Source organism: Jaculus jaculus, chromosome 1 (assembly GCF_020740685.1).
Source record: "Jaculus jaculus isolate mJacJac1 chromosome 1, mJacJac1.mat.Y.cur, whole genome shotgun sequence".
Classification (NCBI taxonomy): domain Eukaryota; kingdom Metazoa; phylum Chordata; class Mammalia; order Rodentia; family Dipodidae; genus Jaculus; species Jaculus jaculus.
The window spans coordinates 36,244,521-36,262,870 of record NC_059102.1 but is presented as its reverse complement, the minus strand read 5'-3'; the positions used below and the strand labels follow the sequence as shown (position 1 = coordinate 36,262,870).

At 46.2% G+C, this 18,350-nt stretch overlaps 1 protein-coding gene across 5 annotated transcripts; it reads right to left on the bottom strand.

The window, feature by feature from the left end:
• Positions 1 to 1,213: 1,213 nt before the first annotated feature.
• Positions 1,214 to 14,054, bottom strand: Slc25a28 (solute carrier family 25 member 28). Of its 5 annotated transcripts, XM_004669880.2 has the most exons (4): positions 13,764 to 14,054; positions 4,904 to 5,132; positions 3,809 to 3,865; positions 1,214 to 2,042 (listed from the first exon to the last, which is right to left on the bottom strand). In XM_004669880.2, exons 1-4 carry the CDS (start codon positions 14,052 to 14,054, stop codon positions 1,525 to 1,527), a joined length of 1,095 nt encoding a protein of 364 aa, XP_004669937.1. In that variant the 3' UTR covers positions 1,214 to 1,524. The 5 variants fall into 5 exon arrangements, with proteins under 5 accessions (XP_004669937.1, XP_044998248.1, XP_044998247.1 ...); XM_045142313.1 differs by lacking the exon at positions 13,764 to 14,054 and having other exon boundaries at positions 4,963 to 5,096; XM_045142312.1 differs by lacking the exon at positions 13,764 to 14,054 and having other exon boundaries at positions 4,941 to 5,043.
• Positions 14,055 to 18,350: the final 4,296 nt, after the last annotated feature.

Here is an 18,350-nt window from a genome sequence, read left to right as displayed (position 1 = left end):
GCACAAGAGGGCGCACACGTCTGGAGTTCATTTGCAGTGGCTGGAGGCTCTGGCACGGCCATTCTCTCTACCTCTTTCTGTCTGTCACTTTCAAATAAATAAATAAAAATAAAACAAAATTTAAAAAGTTAAAAGTAGGCTGGGGATGTAGCTCAATGGTGGAACACAGGTGAATCTAGCTTGCATGAGGCCCAAGGTCCAATCCTCAGAACCACAAAACAAAGCCAGTGAAATATTTACCACACAATCTTCACAATTTGCAGCTTCAAAACTTCAAAGCTTTAAATCTTTTAAAATTTAATTTAATTTATTATTATTATTTTTATTTATTTATTTGACAAAGACAGACAGAGAGAGAAAATGAGTGTGCCAGGGCCTCCAGCCACTGTAAGCAAACTCCAGATGCTTGTGTCCCCTTGTGCATCTGGCTAACATGGGTCCTTTGGTTTTGCAGGCAAACGCCCCAACCACTAAGTCATCCCTCCAACCCTTACTTAATTTTTGTATGTCTCTGTGTATGCACCAGGGTCTCCTGCCTCAAATGAAGTCCTGACACTTGCACCACTTTTGCATCTGGCTTTTATATGGGTGCAGAGGAACTGAACCCAGCTAGCAGGCTTTACAAGCATCTTTAATCACTAAGCCATCCTCCCAGTCCTTCACTGAATAATTTTGCAACTACATTAGAAAACAGTGCCAGGCTGGGGAGATTGCTCAGTGTTCAAGGTGCTTGCTTGCAAAGAAAGATCTGGGTTTAGTTCTCCAGTACCCACATAAAGCCAGATGTACAAAGTGATGAATATATCTGGAGTTCTTTTGCAAAGGCAAGAGATGCCTAATTCTTTCCCTACTCCTCACCCCTCGAAAAAAAAGCACCTTGTGTAAACTTTTCTTGCCCAGGCAGAGTCTAGACCTGAAGCCGAATCTGATTCCGTGCCCACCCCCCACTACTGCCTGAAGAGGCAATAGTGAGCTCCAGGATACCTTTTGAACTTGGGTCTGTTGAAGGCCCAGTGTTACGGCCATCAAGGAAGGTCCTTGAAACTTACTACTTAAAATGGGGAGAGCCTGACAGCCTTAAGTCATCTCAAAAGTAGGCAGAACACAAACCAGACATACTGAGGAAACCTCCCTTTGGGTTCCATGATTTAAGCTTCAAGAATAGCCAACAGCATTTCATTGTCCCTTTGGCAAGACAAACCCAACAGAACTGTTTCATTTAAAGGCTTTTTCTGTTTTATTAGGAACCAGGGGAATGTGCTGCTTATCCCTCTGTAACAGTCTAGAGCAGGTCGCCAGGCCCAGGATGGAGAGGTTGTTGGAGGTGCTGAGGTGTCTTCTGCTGCACTTGCTTAGGGCCCGGAAGGAAAGGTGGTGGTAACGGAGGTTGGCAGGAATTGGCATGAGCCCTCTCCCTTCCCTCCAGCTCCACTCAAGGCTGGAGTGTGACAGGAGACAGACAATGTGCTGGAGGGGGTAGGGTGCAGCAGTGCGGTCTGGCCCCCGGCTTCACCGAGGGCTCCCTCATTTGCCTGCCCTCCACTCTTCTTGCCGTTTAGTGATCATGTATTTGAAGAACTCATACACAGACCATGCAATGGCTGTGGAGGGGATCTGGTAAATAACTCTAGCCTGTACCCCTCGGAAGTAGGCGGTCAGCCCGCCTACTTGATACACCGTCCTGAAGGCACTAGCCATGCCTGTGATGTGTCCTGTAATGTTTGAGTTCAAAGCCAGGGATTCCTGGGTGTTGAGCAGTGTTTTGCAAACGTCCAGCGGGGTTGTGACAGCGGCAGCTACAGCTCCTGCACAGGCTCCGGAGAGGACGTGGGAGCTGGGGTTGTACCGTCTCTGGGGGTTAAAGTGCTCCTGCAGGAATTCATAGGTCATGAAGTGAATGGCTTGGAAGGGAACATTCATGGTTAGCTGGGTCGTATAGCTGCGGTAGAAGGCCCCGGCCCCTTCGTTTTGCCACACTGCCCGTACACAGTCTGTCACCCGGTGGTATGGCGAGTTGTACATCTGCATCCTCTGCTTGATCACTGGGAGTCCCATTGAGGAAGGAGATGGTGACAGCAACCAGCCAGTGCCCGAAAGGGTCCAGATTCAGGGTGCCAAGTCAGCAGGTCAGCCAATGGAATGAAGAGAGAAAAAGGAATTTGTGAGCTTTCAGTTAACCTAAAGAGTTCATGTTTCCTTTATTTGAGGGGTGGGTGTAAGCAGCAGCTTAAGAAATCAAGAAACAGAGCAAGGAAGATAGCACAGTCAGAAAAGTGCTTGTCTTATAACCATGAGGATCTCAGTTTGATCCCCAGAAGCCAGATAAAAAGCCAGGCATATGTGACATATGCTTGTAATCCAGCACTGAGGACACACAACTTGCTAGCTAGCCACTCTAATCCACTTTGAGAGGTCCAGACCAATGACAGACTATGTCTCAAAAACGGGACAGTAGGCTAGAGAGATGGTTTCATCGTTAAGGCACTTGTCTGCGAAGCCCAAGGACTCATGTTTGATCTCTCTCCAGATCTCATGTAAGCCAGATGCATAAGGTGGTGCATGTGTCTAGAGTTCATTTGCAGAGGCTAGAGACCCTAGTGTGCCCATTCTCTCTCTCCCCCTTTCTTTGTCTTAAATAAATAAATATTAAAGAAAAGAAAATAATGAGCCCACTCCCAGTAGGATTTCTTTAAAACCAGGCAGTCAATATATGTTATATCTATAGTTTATTAACTTATAGTGGATCTCCATGAAATGAAGATATTCTGATTATCTTAATCTTTCACAATGTCCAACAGCAGATGTCTTAGTGGTAATGAACATAGGATGGAGCCCTAGCAATCCCATTCCTCAGGTATGAGGAGAAATACTTCAGAATTGAAATGCAAACAGGGTTATTCTCCCAGTGGGAAGGAAAGAGAAGTGCTACCAAAAATAGAGACCTTCCCTGAGCCAGAGAGAGACCCTACCTCGAAAAACCAAAAAAAAAAAAAAAAAATAGAGACCTCCATCTTACTCAGAATGCACTTGGTTTCAGCTTCCAAACCTCCCACTCCCTTTAATGTGAAGATAATGTGATTTCGATGGCTCTCCAGCTTCACTTTGACCCTTTCCACCCACGGCCTTGCCTGGACATATGAAGAACTGGAACCGAAGGAAAACTGCAACAGTGCCAGCCTCTTATTTGGCTGACTGCCTCATTCTCGCAGTGAAAATGCTTTTAGAGAATTTGGTTCCAACTGAAAAACTAACATCAAAGCAGCAATGAAGATGATGAACTATACAGCTTAATCTTTAACCTTCAACTCTCTTCTTTCCAATAAGAAATGCAATACTTAAAAATGGCGAAAATCGGAGCCTGGTGTAATGGTGCACACCTTTAATCCCAGCACTTAGGAGGTAGATGTGGGAAGATCACTGAGTTCAAGGCTACTACAGAGTGAGTTCCAGATCAGCCTAGGCTACAGTGAGACCCTTCCCTGGGGAAAAAAAAAAGCCAAAAATCCATCTTCTTTAACAAAAGAATCTGCTAGACTTCCAAGAGAACAAATCTACTACAAAAGGGACTTCTAGGAAAGCCCAGAACAGGCCAAAGGAACCATCACTTCTTCCAAGGAAAGCTTAAGTCCTAAAGAATGTATTTCTTGAACAAGAAGTTCTCCAAAGCGCTGAAAATATGGAGAGAGCGCCCTCTTGTGGTAAACACGAGACTTTCCTACCAAAACTGATAATGCTCTGGCTTTCTGGGGGGAGACATTAGGGCATGAAGATGCAGCTGCCCTGAGGAATAGAAATGAGAACTCATTACCTTCCACTGGATTCATGGCTGCATCATGAAGTAATGTTGCCACACACCCAGCTGCACCTGTAAATGAGAAAACTGCCACGTAAGGCCAGGGAGGTGACCAATTCACCAAGGCCCCGTGGAGGTCAGTGGATATGTAAACACAGTGAGGAAAGGACATGTTAAGAGTCAGTCCAAAAGAAAGGAACCCACTGCTTATAGAAAGGAATCTCCCCACCACCTTAGCAAGGCCATCACTGCACTTTTCACATCTGACAGGAAGGCCCAGAAGGGGCAAAGGCAACAGCCCAGATTTCATCAGTAGATGGTTCTACGAATACATGATGCTATGCCCTGACAGGAAGCAGGACATCAACGCCACCAGTGCAGGGATGGGAGCCACATCTTCATCCAATCTGCTTTCTATCCTGTGGTGTCTAAACTGCCCAGCCCACTTCCCAATCCTAACATTTGTCCATCCAGATCTTCCCTTCCCTTTGGGTCTTCAACTGTCCTCCACCTTCTCCACACTCAACTGGACTTTCAGACAACCTTGGAACCCTGGGCTGCAATCTCTTCCTTTACTTCCACCCAACTTCTAAAACATGTGGATTCTCTGGACAGTCCCTGGACACCGTTTGCTTATCAAGGCTTTGTTGTGTTCTTAAGGATGCCAACAGCCTCTGGTCAGGTGGGATTCTCAAAGTGAGGTGAAGAGCTGGGGCTCCATTAGTGTCTTCCTTGGGTGACTGGATCACCTCCAATCCTGCCCTAAGGAGCAGGATTACACCCAACCATCAAGAAATATACAATGGGGTAGTTCAGTGTGTATCTCCACATTACCAGGCATTAGAAGTTGATGCCAGGGAGAAGATGAGGAAAAGTCAAGCTGGCAGGTAAGGGAAGATACTGTGACTTTTGTTGAGGTGCCCCAAAGGAGGGTGGGGTTGAAGCAGCCCGTTGTCTGAGCACATCAGGTTTGGAAGTCCCTCCCCTATAATCTGGCCTACCCTAGCCCAAAGCTGCAGCTCCAAGCCATGCTGAGACCAGGCAGCACTGACAGCAGCAAAGCCCAAAGAACTGACAAAGTGGGGGGACCAGCACAGGAAGGCTCAATACCATTGGCAATATGGCTATTGCCCCCTGGGTGGATTACATCACTCAATGTCTTTTTTAACTTTTCGTAGCAGGCAAAATAGAGGGCGTGGGCAGGCCCTGCGCCTGTTGCTGTGACGTTCAGCCCCCGCATGGGCCTCCACAGGCCCTCCGTTCTTATAATCCTCCAGAGGGCCTCCAACACATTTCGATAGCGGGCAGCTGGGTCAGGCTGTAGACTCTGCATCCGGGTCTGAAATTACAGCAGGAGAAGTGCAAGGTCAGTGATGACAACTTCTCGGCCTACCTCAACACTGGGCTTTGGGCTGTGGACAGGCCTTCTACACACGTGCGGACCAATCTGTGGGAGTGACAACTTGGCATTCAACTTTACTTCTTCCCAAATTAACTCATACCTCCAAGGCTTTCTGTTGCTAGTCATCCATGTCCCTAAGAATGGAACACTATTACTTCCCCCAAGAACACTGCCACTTGGCAATGTCCACAACTCCAAAATAACCCACTGCCCAGCAATACATATCAAACATGTGATTTACAAGTTTTTGGACCTTAATAAACTGATTTTAAATTCAAGTATTATCTGCAACAAAATTTTTATTACTAAAAACAAACCTTGTCAAGTGAATAAGGTGCTTGCCTGTAAAACCTAAGGATGCAAGGTCAATTCCCCAGAACCCATACCCACATAAGCCAGATACACAAGGTGACACATGCTTCTGGAGTTCATTTGCAGTGGCTGGAAGCCCTGGAACTCTCACTCTCAAATATATATGTTTTTCGAGGTAGGGTCTTGCTCTAGCCTAGGCTGACCTGGAATTCACTATGTAGTCTCAGGGTGGCCTTCAACTCATGGGGGCCTCTGCCTCCCAGGTGCTGGGGCTAAAGGTATGCGCCACTACACCCAGCTGAAAACATTGAAAAAAAAAAAAAAACTGGCCCCACTGCCTGACTTCACAATACACTGACTAATGAGATGGTGGGTCATCTTTTTTGTTTCTAAAGACTTTATTAGATTAAGAGATGGAAAGAAGGTACAGAGAGCTCCTGCATATGGAAGGGATAGGACCCTCCCATCTCAGCCCAGCCCAGTTTACACAAGTAGGGACCTGGAGGTTCAGCAGAGATGAACAGCTGGGAGCAAAATAGTGTTTTTTTCAAGGTAGGGTCTCACTCTAGCCTAGATTCTCCTGGAACTTTCTCTGTAGTCCCAGGCTATCCTCAAACTCAGTGAACCTCCTCCTACTTCTGCCTCCCAAGTGCTGGGATTAAAGCCATGCACCACCATGCTCAGCTGTGGCCCATCTTTTGGTACTTTTTCAGAGTACTTGGTTTGACACCCGTAGGTCTAGAGTGTTAGTAGAAGTATCAGTCATTCCAATTGATGCTCTTATCTCCTGGGGAGGAAATTTGGTCCCAAAACTATGAACTTAAGGACTGTCCAGCTGGAAAACAAAGTAATCAATTTTTTTTTTTTGTTTGCAAGGAGAGAATGAGAATGGGTGCACTAGGGCTTCTAGCTGCTGCAAACAAACTCCAGATGCAGTGCCACTTTGTGCATCTGGCTTTACAAGGGTACTGGGGAATCAAACCCGGGTTGTTAGGCTTCACAGGCAAATGCCTTAACCACTGAACCATCTTTCCAGCCCAAACTAATCTTTAAAACTGAAGAACCTTTCAGCTCTTTCTTAGAATTTCTATTTGTATGTGTCTATGTTGGCACATACACATACCATGATACTCATGTAGAGGTCAGAGGACAAGGCATCTGTGTTCCACCTTCTGAGACAGAGGCTCTTGTCACTACAAATGAGCTGGCAGACTGCAAAGGAATGTCAGACTAGCTTGGATTCCCTGGCTCTACCTTCCACTGTTGTTGGGGACAGGGAAATTAAACCTGGGCTGGCAGACTTTGCAAGCAAGCACCTTTAACCCCTAACCCACCTCCTCTATTGCAAAATCTCTCATCTAAATTGATTTGATCCTCAAACTGGAATCCACAATTAAAACTGGTCTCTGTGAAGCATAGCTGCTGTTGATCTCTGTCCTAGTGGAGCTAACACGATAAGATACTTGCATGGGGGCTGGAGAGATGGCTTAGCGGTTAAGCGCTCGCCTGTGAAGCCTAAGGACCCTGGTTCGAGGCTCGGTTCCCCAGGTCCCACGTAAGCCAGATGCACAAGGGGGCGCAAGTGTCTGGAGTTCGTTTGCAGAGGCTGGAAGCCCTGGCGCGCCCATTCTCTCTCCCTCTATCTGTCTTTTTCTCTGTGTCTGTCGCTCTCAAATAAATAAATAAATAATTTTAACAAAAAAGATACTTGCATGGTTCATTTACTAAGTTTTGATGAAATCTGGAAATCCATCTCATCTAAAACACTTCCCCAAATCAGACCTTCTTTGAAGTGTGTGTCTTTCCACAAAAATCTCTTGTTGATCATCCCATTTCAAAGTTGAGGTAGCAGATACTATCAGCTTAAAAATAATGTCTAGTTCCTGGTACACATCAGCACTAAAGATTTAGTTGCTAGATGAATAACTCTTTTCATGTCTTCGCCAGTTCAGAAGGTAGCAAGTACAGTCATTAGAGAGCCAACAGGAGTTCAGTTTAGATTGAAAAGCCAGAACCTTCCTAATTCAAGTTGGTCAGTGGGATCCAAGAATAATGCCTTTTCTCAAGAGCAGGGGGGAGAACTAACCAGATTCACAGGTCCTAGTTAGCCGAAAGCAATCTACATTCTTCTAAAGTTATTTTCTCCTGCCTGCTACCAAAAAAATAAAAAAATTAAATTAAATTTAAAAAAAGCTGGGCATGGTGGCACATGTCTTTAATCCCGGTACTACAGTGATGGAGACAGAGGTATGAGGATTGCCATGAGTATGAAGCCACCCTGAGACTACATAGTGAATTCCAGGTCAGCCTGGACTAGAGTGAGACCCCACCTCGAAAAACTTAAAAAAAACAAAAAAAAAACCAAAGACCCTGCAGGTTCAAAATGTTAAATACTGAACTTTCCATGCTGGAGAGATGGCTTAGTGGTTAAGTGCTTGCCCGTGAAGCTTAAGGACCCCAGTTCGAGGCTCGATTCCCCAGGACCCACATTAGCCAGATGCACACATCTGGAGTTTGTATGCAGTGGCTGGAAGCCCTGGCACGCCCATTCTCTCTCTCAAATAAATAAGTAAAAATGAACAATTTTTTTTTTTTAAATACTGAACTTTCCATCAGAAATATCAAGTGTCACTTCTCAAAAACTGAGTGTGATTTTAAACTGGGCCTAGTGGCTTAACCAATGTGTTTCCATCCACTTGTTTGAAACTGATCTTCTGCAAGAGGAACGTTCTAAAACTACATTGCTCTGCTGGAGTCAAGGGCATATTTGGCAACCAGTCCTGGAAGGTTCTGGTCTCAGAGGCCAGAAACTCTTCATTCCCAAGAGAAAATGAACTGTGGGTAAATTATTCCAAACATTTTACAAGCACATCTAAATCCAACAATTCCAACTCAATGAAAATGCCCTATGGAGGCCTACGCAATAAACTATGCCAAAAACAAAACCAAACATGTATGCCCATATTTGAGGGCCAATAAATCTATCTTCCACAGAAAGATGAAATCTCTAAGAATTTATGAAAAGCTTCAGTATAAGCAACAACAAAACCCCATTTGGGCGTGGTAGTGCATGCCTTTAATCCCTGCACTCAGGGAGGCAGAGGTAGGATTGCCTTGAGTTCGAGGCCACCCTGAGACTACATAGTGAATTCCAGGCCATCATGGACTAGAACGAGACACTAACTAAAAATAAATAAATAAAAAATAACAACACTGCCTGGTATTGAAGAAAAGTTAAACAAACCCCTTTAACCACTGAGCCATCTCTCCAGTCCAAGAAAAGCTAAACAAACGCGTAGGAAGGTGAGTGATTTGGTAAAACACATCACCCTCTGTGACTATAACTTCCATTTCACATTAAGCTGAAAATCTAAGTCATATGTTCACAAATTAGGTTCATTATCAATTTTTTTTTGGTTTTTTTTTTTTCAAGGTAGGGTCTTACTCTAGCCCAGGCTGACCTGGAATTCACTATGGAGTCTCAGGGTGGCCTCAAACTCCTGGTGATCCTCCTACCTCTGCCTCCCGAGTGCTGGGATTAAAGGCGTGCACCACCATGCCCGGCCATTATAAATTTTTTAGCTTGCTTGCTTCTTCTCTGTGTATGGTGTAGGAGTGCATGTTCCCATGTGGGTATGCACATGCCACAGCAGCACACATGTGGAGGTCAGAGGACAACCTCAGGTGTCAGTCTTCACCTTCCATTTTGTTTGAGGCACAGTATCTTGTTCACTACTGTATATTCCAGATTAGCTAGCCCATAAGCTTCCAGGGATTCTCCTGTCTCTGCCACCCAACTGGCTGAAGAAAAGGAGCACTGGAATTTTAGACTCATGCTACTGTGTCTCAGGTCATCATGCCTGCACAGCAAGCACTTTATCTACGGAGTCATCTCCCCAGCCTATGGTTCTTGAAATCTCACTATGTGAGGCTATAGAGAAGGCTTGTGAGTCATACAGATTGAATTCAAATCATGACTTAAAACTCTGTGACCTTTGACAAGTTACCTAACTGCTCTTCCAGCCTCCTCTCTTTATCTATGAAATAATGAGTGATATTTACTTCATGAAGTTATTTCAAGGATTAAAACACTCTAGACAGTGCTTGGCACATAAGAAAAATTGATATTTAGTGACTTAATTCATTATTAGGTGCAAGAAAATACAATACAAAAGGTGAATGCATGCAGATAATCCTTTACATCTGGGATTTAGAAGAGTCTGTTCTTTGCCTCTTTAAGGTGCTGTGTGAATTTATACTTGCTTCACCACTGCACAACCCAAAACAGCACCTAGTACAGAAGACATCTAGGAAAGATTCGGTGGCCTTGGATTGCAGAGCTTGTCCCTATAGTTAGTTAAATTCTGACACTTGCTTCTGATGCCTCCAGAAACAAACTGCCATTTATCTGGGTTCCCAAACTTATTACAATCATGGAAATAGTTAGCTTGATAACCATGGCCTAGCAAGGCTGCACTGACTTTCCATGGTTCCTCCCAAGGATATTTTAAGTCAACATGACCCTGATAAGTGGCTAGGGATACTCAGAACTGCATGCCAAGAGGCAACATCAGCTTTCAATTGCAAACACTGTGGTTGCCTTTTAGGCTCAAACACTGATACCTGTTTCCAGTTCAATCTCAGGGTCCTGTTGGGCTGTTTTTCTCTCCACAGTCCATTTATGGTATAAGAATAGCTACCAGGAACCAGCTGTGGTGGCGCACACCTTCAATCCCAGCACTCGGGAGGCAGAGGATCTCTGTGAGTTCAGGGCCACCCTGAGAGTACATAGTGAAACTACATAGTGAATTCAGGTCAGCCTGGGCTAGAAACCCTACCTCAAAAAAACAAATAAAAGCCGGGCGTGGTGGCGCACGCCTTTAATCCCAGCACTCGGGAGGCAGAGGTAGGAGGATTGCCATAAGTTCGAGGCCACCCTGAGACTCCATAGTGAATTCCAGGTCAGCCTGGGCTAGAGTGAGACCCTACCTCGAAAAAAAAAAAAAAAACCAAATAACAACAACAGCTACTAGGAGACAAGCGAACTAGCATAAAAGAAGGGCTTTGAGCTTGAGCTGAGCATGAGAGAGACCCTGCCTCAACCCCCCCCCCCAAAAAAAGGGATTTGAGTTACACCTATGGCAGCACCAAAGCATTTAACATTCAGGCACTCATACTTGGCTCCCTTATCACTATTTAAAACCCACCATTAATGGAAAACAAAAATGGTTCTTCTTCCAGGTGTGGTGGTACATGCCTTTAATTCCAGCACTTGGTAGTAGGAGGAGCCCTGAGTTTAAGACCAACCTGGGACCACAGAGTGAGTTCCAGATCAGCTAGAATTAGGTTAGAATGAGACCCTACCTTGCAGGGAAGGAGGTTCATCTAAGATAAGTTTTTGCATATTAGAAGATTCTTGGGCATTTTCCTTCAAATAGTTGCCCTTTTTTTTTTTTTTTTTTTTTTGAGGTAGGGTCTCATTCTGGCCCAGGCTGGTCTGGAATTCACTACATAGTCACAGGGTGGCCTTGAACTCACGGTGATCCTCCTACCTCTGCCTCCCGAGTGCTGGAATTAAAGGTGTGCACCACCACGCCCAGCTAAAACACTTTTTTAGTGTATGGTTTGGAGGCAAGACTGCAATGATGTTCAGCTAATGTAGATCAGGAACTATTCTTTAAAACAGTTGGCCGGGAAAGCTAAAAGTAACTTACTCCAGTAATGCTTGGTTATATAAAATGTTTCTGGAAGCCCTTTCTCCTGTGGTCGTTCAATAGGTTTATAGGCCTGAAGACTACATCAGTTGATTCATTTTCTAGCCCCACCATATTTTAAGAGACCATGCAGTATGGGCATTCAGAATATTTATCTGATTTACCACATTTGATACTAAGTGGTCTCTGTTCCTTTGTTACACAGGACAAAAATTGCCCTCATTAAGCATAAATTGTAGGGAATATCTAAAAGGTGCATTTATGGGGCTGGAGAGATAGCTTAGTGGTTAAGGTGCTTGCTGGCAAAGCCAAAGAACCCAGGTTCAATTGCTCAATACCAACAGAAAGCCAGATGCATAATAAGGTGGTGCTGTATGTGTCTGGAGTTTGTTTGCAGTGGCTAGGGGCCCTGGTGTGCCTATTCTGTCTCTCAAATAAATGAAAAATTAAATAAAAATTAAAAGGGAGTTCTTATGTTTATAGCTACAATAGCATTATGTAAGTATGTGGAGTAAAGCAATACCCTCCCATTACATTGTTATAAGACAACTGTCAAACTAAGTCACATTATCACAATGTATTTTCCAAGCCACTAAATATTTTTTATTGTTTTTTTCTGATGCCTTCCACTTGATATTCATCCTGAAATGTAGCACCCTAGACCCTGCACTCTACTCACAGTTAAAGCAGAATGAGGTAACTCTGCAGCTACAGCACTTTAACTTTTGGAATACACAGCATATTGATTCAGACATACAATCTACAGTATATTACATAGACTCCTGAATCATTTATATTCATTCATTTACATTTCAATAGTTATTTCTCTCGTGGGTTTTATTATTTCTTTCTCTCCTTTTTAATTAATTAATTTATTTATTTTATTTTGAGGCAAGCCCAATAGACTGGTCTTTTGTTGAGAGGGGGGAAGGGAGGACGGGAGGAGTGGGAAGGAGGGAGAGACAATTGGCACTCCAGCTACTGCAATCAACGCACTTGTGTCACTTTGTGAGTTTGGCTTAAGTGGAACCTGGAGAGTGGAGCATGGGTCCTTAGTCTTCACAGGCAAGCACCTTAACCACTAAGCCATCTCTCCAGCCCTATTTATTTCTTTTAAGGGAAATTTTTAAGAGAAGACACTGCAAGGACTCGGTAAAAGTACCTACTCAGGGAACATCTTGACTCTTATGGCCTGTTCATGGTCTGAGTCTCTGACAAGCATATTAAACGTGGTAATGTTCATCTCCGTCAGGTGCACTTAACCACATTTTCACTGGACATGGCCCTTGTTAGGAGGTAAGCGTATAACATGCTAACATATTCCTGCCAACTCAATGTCATTCACCAAGCTTCAACAGCACTTTTCCCATTTCCTCATCCACATCACTAATGAGAACAAGGAACAGCACAGGAACCAGGGACAAGCAGAGGCACTGCCCAAGGTGATACTCTCCTTTCAAAATGTAGCATTTTCCTAATTTGAAGAGAAAACATGCATGAAAGAACTGGCAGGATATTGCTTGACTGCTATGCTTAATGTATAAAGAAAACACTATTCTATATCACAGCTATTTCAACAGTCTCCTCCACTTTACGTCTCTCTTAATTTTGACCTCACGTTTGGTGGCTGATACCTTTACTAATGTGCAACCAGAATTGTAAGAGAATAATCGCCACCCGGCTGCCTTCTGAATCCATTAATCATCCTGCTCGGATGTGGTTGTAATTGCTTTCACTTTCACATGAATCATGTTCATTTCATTTTCTTCACACCTCTACTTTCTAATACCATCACACTTCCATTCTAGGCATTTCCCTTTTTGTCAGATTCAGGTGCCCAAGACATAGACTATCAGTTTCATCTCTGTTGTGCAGGGACTGAAGTGCCCCCTGAACATGCGGTCTTAATCCCAGTTCAATTTTTATGTTCAGGAAATAGTTGGGACATCAAGGTTGCTTCACAGAGAAACTGAAACCTTTTCCTGCAGACTTCTCGCCATACACATTACAGTTTGGAACTCTTACTTTTGACTGTACAATGATTTCCAACCACTGATGGATTAAAATGTCATATGTCCTTAAGATCCCAGATTCCGGCTTCCTGCCCTGCCACTTTTAAGGGAAGACACTGCAAAGAATTCATGAAAGCACCTACCAGAAGCACATCTCAAGCCCTAAGATCCAGTTCGTGGTCTGATTCACGTCAGCTGGCTTCACTTAATGGTCGGTAGCACTTACCTGTGCTTCGGGATCCCCCATCCCACCCTATTCCTGTTTAGTCCCTGGTGGGATCCAGGACTTTGGATGGCAGGTTTTTGATCATGAGTCCGATTCTGAGCTCAGTGACCGTTAGACACAGGTCCTGGCTCCAGACTGAGCTCACCACCCAGCCGACACTTTGCTTGCAAGTTCAAATCGTGAGTAGAGGTAGGAGCCAGGACGCACGCCGCGAGCTCCGGCTCTCAGTCGGGATCCTGGCTCTAGACAGGACTCAGGGTCTGGTCATCCCCAGGTCGGGTGCGGAGCCCGGTCCAGGTCTCACCTTGACGCAGTCGATGGGGTACATCACGCAATGCTCCAGGATTCCTGCCACGGCGCCCGCCACCATGTGCGTAGTGACAGTGGCTCCAGCCGGCAGCGCCTCGTAGTCCGGGCCAGAATCCGGATCTTGCCGTACCGGGGGCCGGCAGGCCCCCGCCTCCCCGCCGCCGGCCCCCCGGCCCACGCCCCGCTGTAACCACCCGTCCAGCAGCGCCGTCTCCCCGGGGCTCCGCCCGGGCCCAGCAGCCGGCCCGCCCGCCACACCGCCTGCACTCCGCCCCTCCAACTCCATCCACTCGGGCCAGCCCCGGCACCCAGCCGCGCCGCCGCCGCCGCCGCCGCTCTCGACGCCGCCCCCCGGCCCCGTTGCGTCCGCCTCAGGCGCGGCCCAGAGAGCCCGGGGCCTCCGGCTCCCGCTTGGCCCCCGTGGACACGCCCCCCAAGCCAACCATTGGCGCAGACTTCAGGTAAGCCCCGCCCCCTTCCTAACGAAGTGAAATTACGCGTTTGGTATTCGCGAAAGGGCTTGTCAGTCCTTCGCTTGGAGGCGCTGCTGCGGCCTAGGTCCCGCCCCTTCCCCTTTGATCTTGGACGCTTCTTGTTTATTGGCCGCTGATTGGCCGACTTGGAAGTTCAAGGCGGGAGAAGCGGAAGGCCGGACTTTGATAGGCTCGACAGCTCTGGATACTTCGGCGGCGGCCATTGGCCCGCACTACTTCGGTCTTGGATTGGCTACGGGAAGAAGCGCCTAGGGACGACCGGGACCGGCTCCGAGCCCCAGCCCGGCGCCCTTTAGTGGCTTGTGGACTGAGCAGGCTCGCCGGGGACACGGGGCGGTGCCAGGCCGTCAAGGTCAAACCGCCGACTCAGTGCGCCCCAGTGCGCGCCTCTCGAGTCTACCCGCGCGACCCCAGCGCTCACGGCCTCGGTCCCGAGAGCTGAGTTCCCGCGGGATCTCGGGCGTCAGGGCGGAGTCGGCCTGAACCCGGCATCCCCTGGCACCGCCTGGGTGCCAGTCTGGGAAGCTGTTAGGACGTGTGAGCTTAGACCTGACCCAGCCCCAGGGCACGACCCCGGCGGCGGCCAGGGAGACTGCAGCGGGTCCGGAGTGGAGGGTTGTCGGGCTTCTGGCGGGCTCAGCTGGACCCACTGGGTCTCGCCCGGGTGCCCAGCGTTGGGCCTCGCACCCGGCGTCGCCCAGGGAGCCCCTCAGTGGTTGAATGAATGAGCTCGACCGCAGCCGGGCTCTGCGCCAGGACTTGAGCTGGGCGCTGAGAACGGAAATGTCGAAACCGGTCAGAATGATTCAGAGACGGCGACAGGTGGAGCGGCAGCATCCCAAGCGCCGCCGAGAAAGTATGTGGGGGTACAACCTCTCCCTAGTCTGAAATATCCAGGCATCCTGTTCCCTAGCTGACTCACTGATTAAACCCTTGAGAGGCACTCGCTGTTGAATGAAGCCCAGCCTTCAGGACCCCAAGGGGTCCACCACGTTGTGCAGAAGCCCGTACCGATGCTACATTAGAACAGCAGCGTCCCTATAGAGGAAGCCTGGAGCCCTTTCCATTCCCCCTGCCAGGTTTCCTCCTGCTCCCTCCGTTGGGGCGTGTTTGCACATGCTCCCCCAGTTTCCAGTTCTTTACTACCCATTTTAATGAGATGATGCAATTGCAAACTTGTCCATGCGTTTACTTAGTACGGAAGCTTTCCATTTCTCTCTAAAGCTTAGTCTGATGCCGTTTCTGGATGTTCTTCCCTTTCCTCCTCTCTGGAAACATGTTGGTTAACATTCGAGTCATGATCTTTTGGAAAAATAAATCCTCAGTTCTCATCCCCTCCCGTTTGCATACAAATTTTTATGTAATTTCACAGTAAAGGAGACTCATGGACTCGTTAGAGGTCCATTGCCCTCACCCTCCCAACATGTTCAGTCTTCTCTATTCTAGCTCATTCCCTATGAGAAATGAATAGGCCTCACAAAAAGTAATGCTGCCAAAGCTGAGTACTACATAATCTTTTGTGGCGCGTTCTCATGCTATTCTTTAACATGAAGTATAATGGCCGACTAACAAAAACAAAAAAAACAGCTAGCTGAGTACTGCCAAATTGCTCCAGTAATGATCAATACCTCTTATGTCCCTTTTCTCCTTGCTGTCTACATTTCACTCTTTTGTTTCATGATCACAAATGATCTTTCCAAGTCCAAAGGCCTTTTACTTGATTGGGAGATAGCAGTCACTCCTTCCCCCACTGACCTATACTTAAATGAAATTTTCTCCTTCCGTCTTAACCTTTAGTTTTCTCAGTCTCTTACATTTCTTTAGCCACTGAACTGGAACATTTCTAAAGATGTACTGCTTCTGTTTCTTGTCTGTCAATGATACAAAAATTTGCCCTCCCAAACTTATTTTCCTACTTGGAGTCCTATGTCTTTTCCCTTGTTGAATACTTGTTTTGTTTTTGTGGTGCTGGAGATCAAACCCAAGGAAGGCCTGTTGCATACTAGAGAAGCCCTCGACGTCCCAAGCCCCTGTTGCAGTGTGATTAAAGTATGACAGGGTGGATTTTTTTTTTAAATTTTTATTTATTTATTTATTTGAGAGCGACAGACACAGAGAGAAAGACAGATAGAGGGAGAGAGAGAGAATAGGCGCGCCAGGGCTTCCAGCCTCTGCAAACGAACTCCAGACGCGTGTGCCCCCTTGTGCATCTGGCTAACGTGGGACCTGGGGAACCGAGCCTCGAACCGGGGTCCTTAGGCTTCACAGGCAAGCGCTTAACCGCTAAGCCATCTCTCCAGCCCGGGGTGGATATTTTTGTATGGCCAGGGAAGGCCTTTCTGAGAAGATGGCATACAAGAGCCAGTGATGGCATTCCAGCAAGACAAACAGGTACAACCACCTCAGGGAGAACAAGGCTGGCATATTAAGGAATGGAAAGAAAGTTGGTGAGCCTTGCTTAAGCAATTGCTGTTAGTCTGAATCTTTGTTACAGCAGCCAAATGTAAACGCAGAGGTTCTCTAGAATACATTTCTCCTTTAAAAAAAATAATTTGTATTTATTTATTTGAGAGAGAGAGGCAGACAGAGAGCAAGACTGAATTGAATATGGGCACACCAGGGCCGCCTGCTGCTGCAAAGGAACTCCAGATGCATTTGCCACATGGTGCATCTGGCTTTATGTGGGTACTGGGGACTTAAGCCCAGGCGTCAATCTTTGTAAGTACCTTTAGCCACTGAGCTATCTCTCTTGCCCATCTCCTTTCTTTTCTTTTTTTGTTTAATATATTTTATTTATTTATTTGAGAGAGAGAAGGAAAGAGAGAGAATGGGCATGCCAGGGCCTCCAACCACTGCAAACAAACTCCAGATGCATGTGACCCCTTGTACATCTGGCTTACATGGGTCCTGGAGAATTGAACCAGGATCCTTTGGCTTTGAAGGCAAGCACCTTAACCACTAAGCCATCTCTCCAGCCCTTCTTTTTTTTTTTTTTTTCAAGGTGGGGTCTCACTCTAGCCCAGGCTGGCCTGGAATAATTCGTTATGTAGTCTAAGGGTGGCCTTGAACAAAAAAAAAAAAAAAAAAAAGGGCTGGAGGGATGGGTCAGTGGTTAAGGCACTTGCCTGTAAAGCCAAAGGACCTAGGTTTGATTCCCCAGGACCCATGTAAGCCAGATGCACAAGATAGTGCATGCATCTAGAGTTCAGTTGCAGTGGCTGGAGGCCCTGGCGCACCTATTCCCTCCCTATCTCCACCTCCTTCCCACTTCTCAGTCTCAAATAAATAAAATATTTTTTAAAAAATTAAGGAAAGAACAAAGTGCATTTTGATAATACCACGTGGTGAATGATCCTTGAAAGCCTTATATTAACTGAAAGAGGGCAGAAGCAAAGCATATGTAATTCTTTTTTTGTTTGTTTGTTTTTTCAAGGTAGGGTCTCACTCTACTCAGGCTGACCTGGAATTCACTATGGAGTCTAGGGTGGCCTGGAACTCACGGCAGTCCTCCTACTTCTACCTTCCAAGTGCTGGGATTAAAGGCATGCACCACCATGCCCGGCTTTTTGCATATGTAAGAGACCCTGCCTCAAACAAGGTGGAAAGTAAGGACCAACATCCGAGGTTGTCCTCTGAGCACATGTGTGTTGTGGCACATGTATATCCCCCCCCACACACAAATAGAAAAGTTCCAGCACACTGACTGACACAATAATCCCAGTACATGGAAGACTGAGGCAGGAGGATATCAAGTTGAAGGCTACCCTACAAGAAGAAAGGAAGAAAGAAAGGAAGAAAGAAAACACACAATTGGCTAGCATCCAACAAATGAGTTAAGTAAATTACCTTATTTTCTCAAATGTTGGCACCTCTGCAACTCCAATGCACAGCTTCAAGCAGTCATTATACTCCTCCCAAGTGAATTATACTAAAACCGTTGAATGGAGCATATTTTATTATATGTGAATTATATTTCAATAAGGCTATTTATTTTAATGAGTTTGGTTGGAATACACAGCAGTATCTTCTTTTGAAACTTTAGTTTTATCATCTTTTAAGCAATAAATAGTTTCCTTTTGCACATCTTT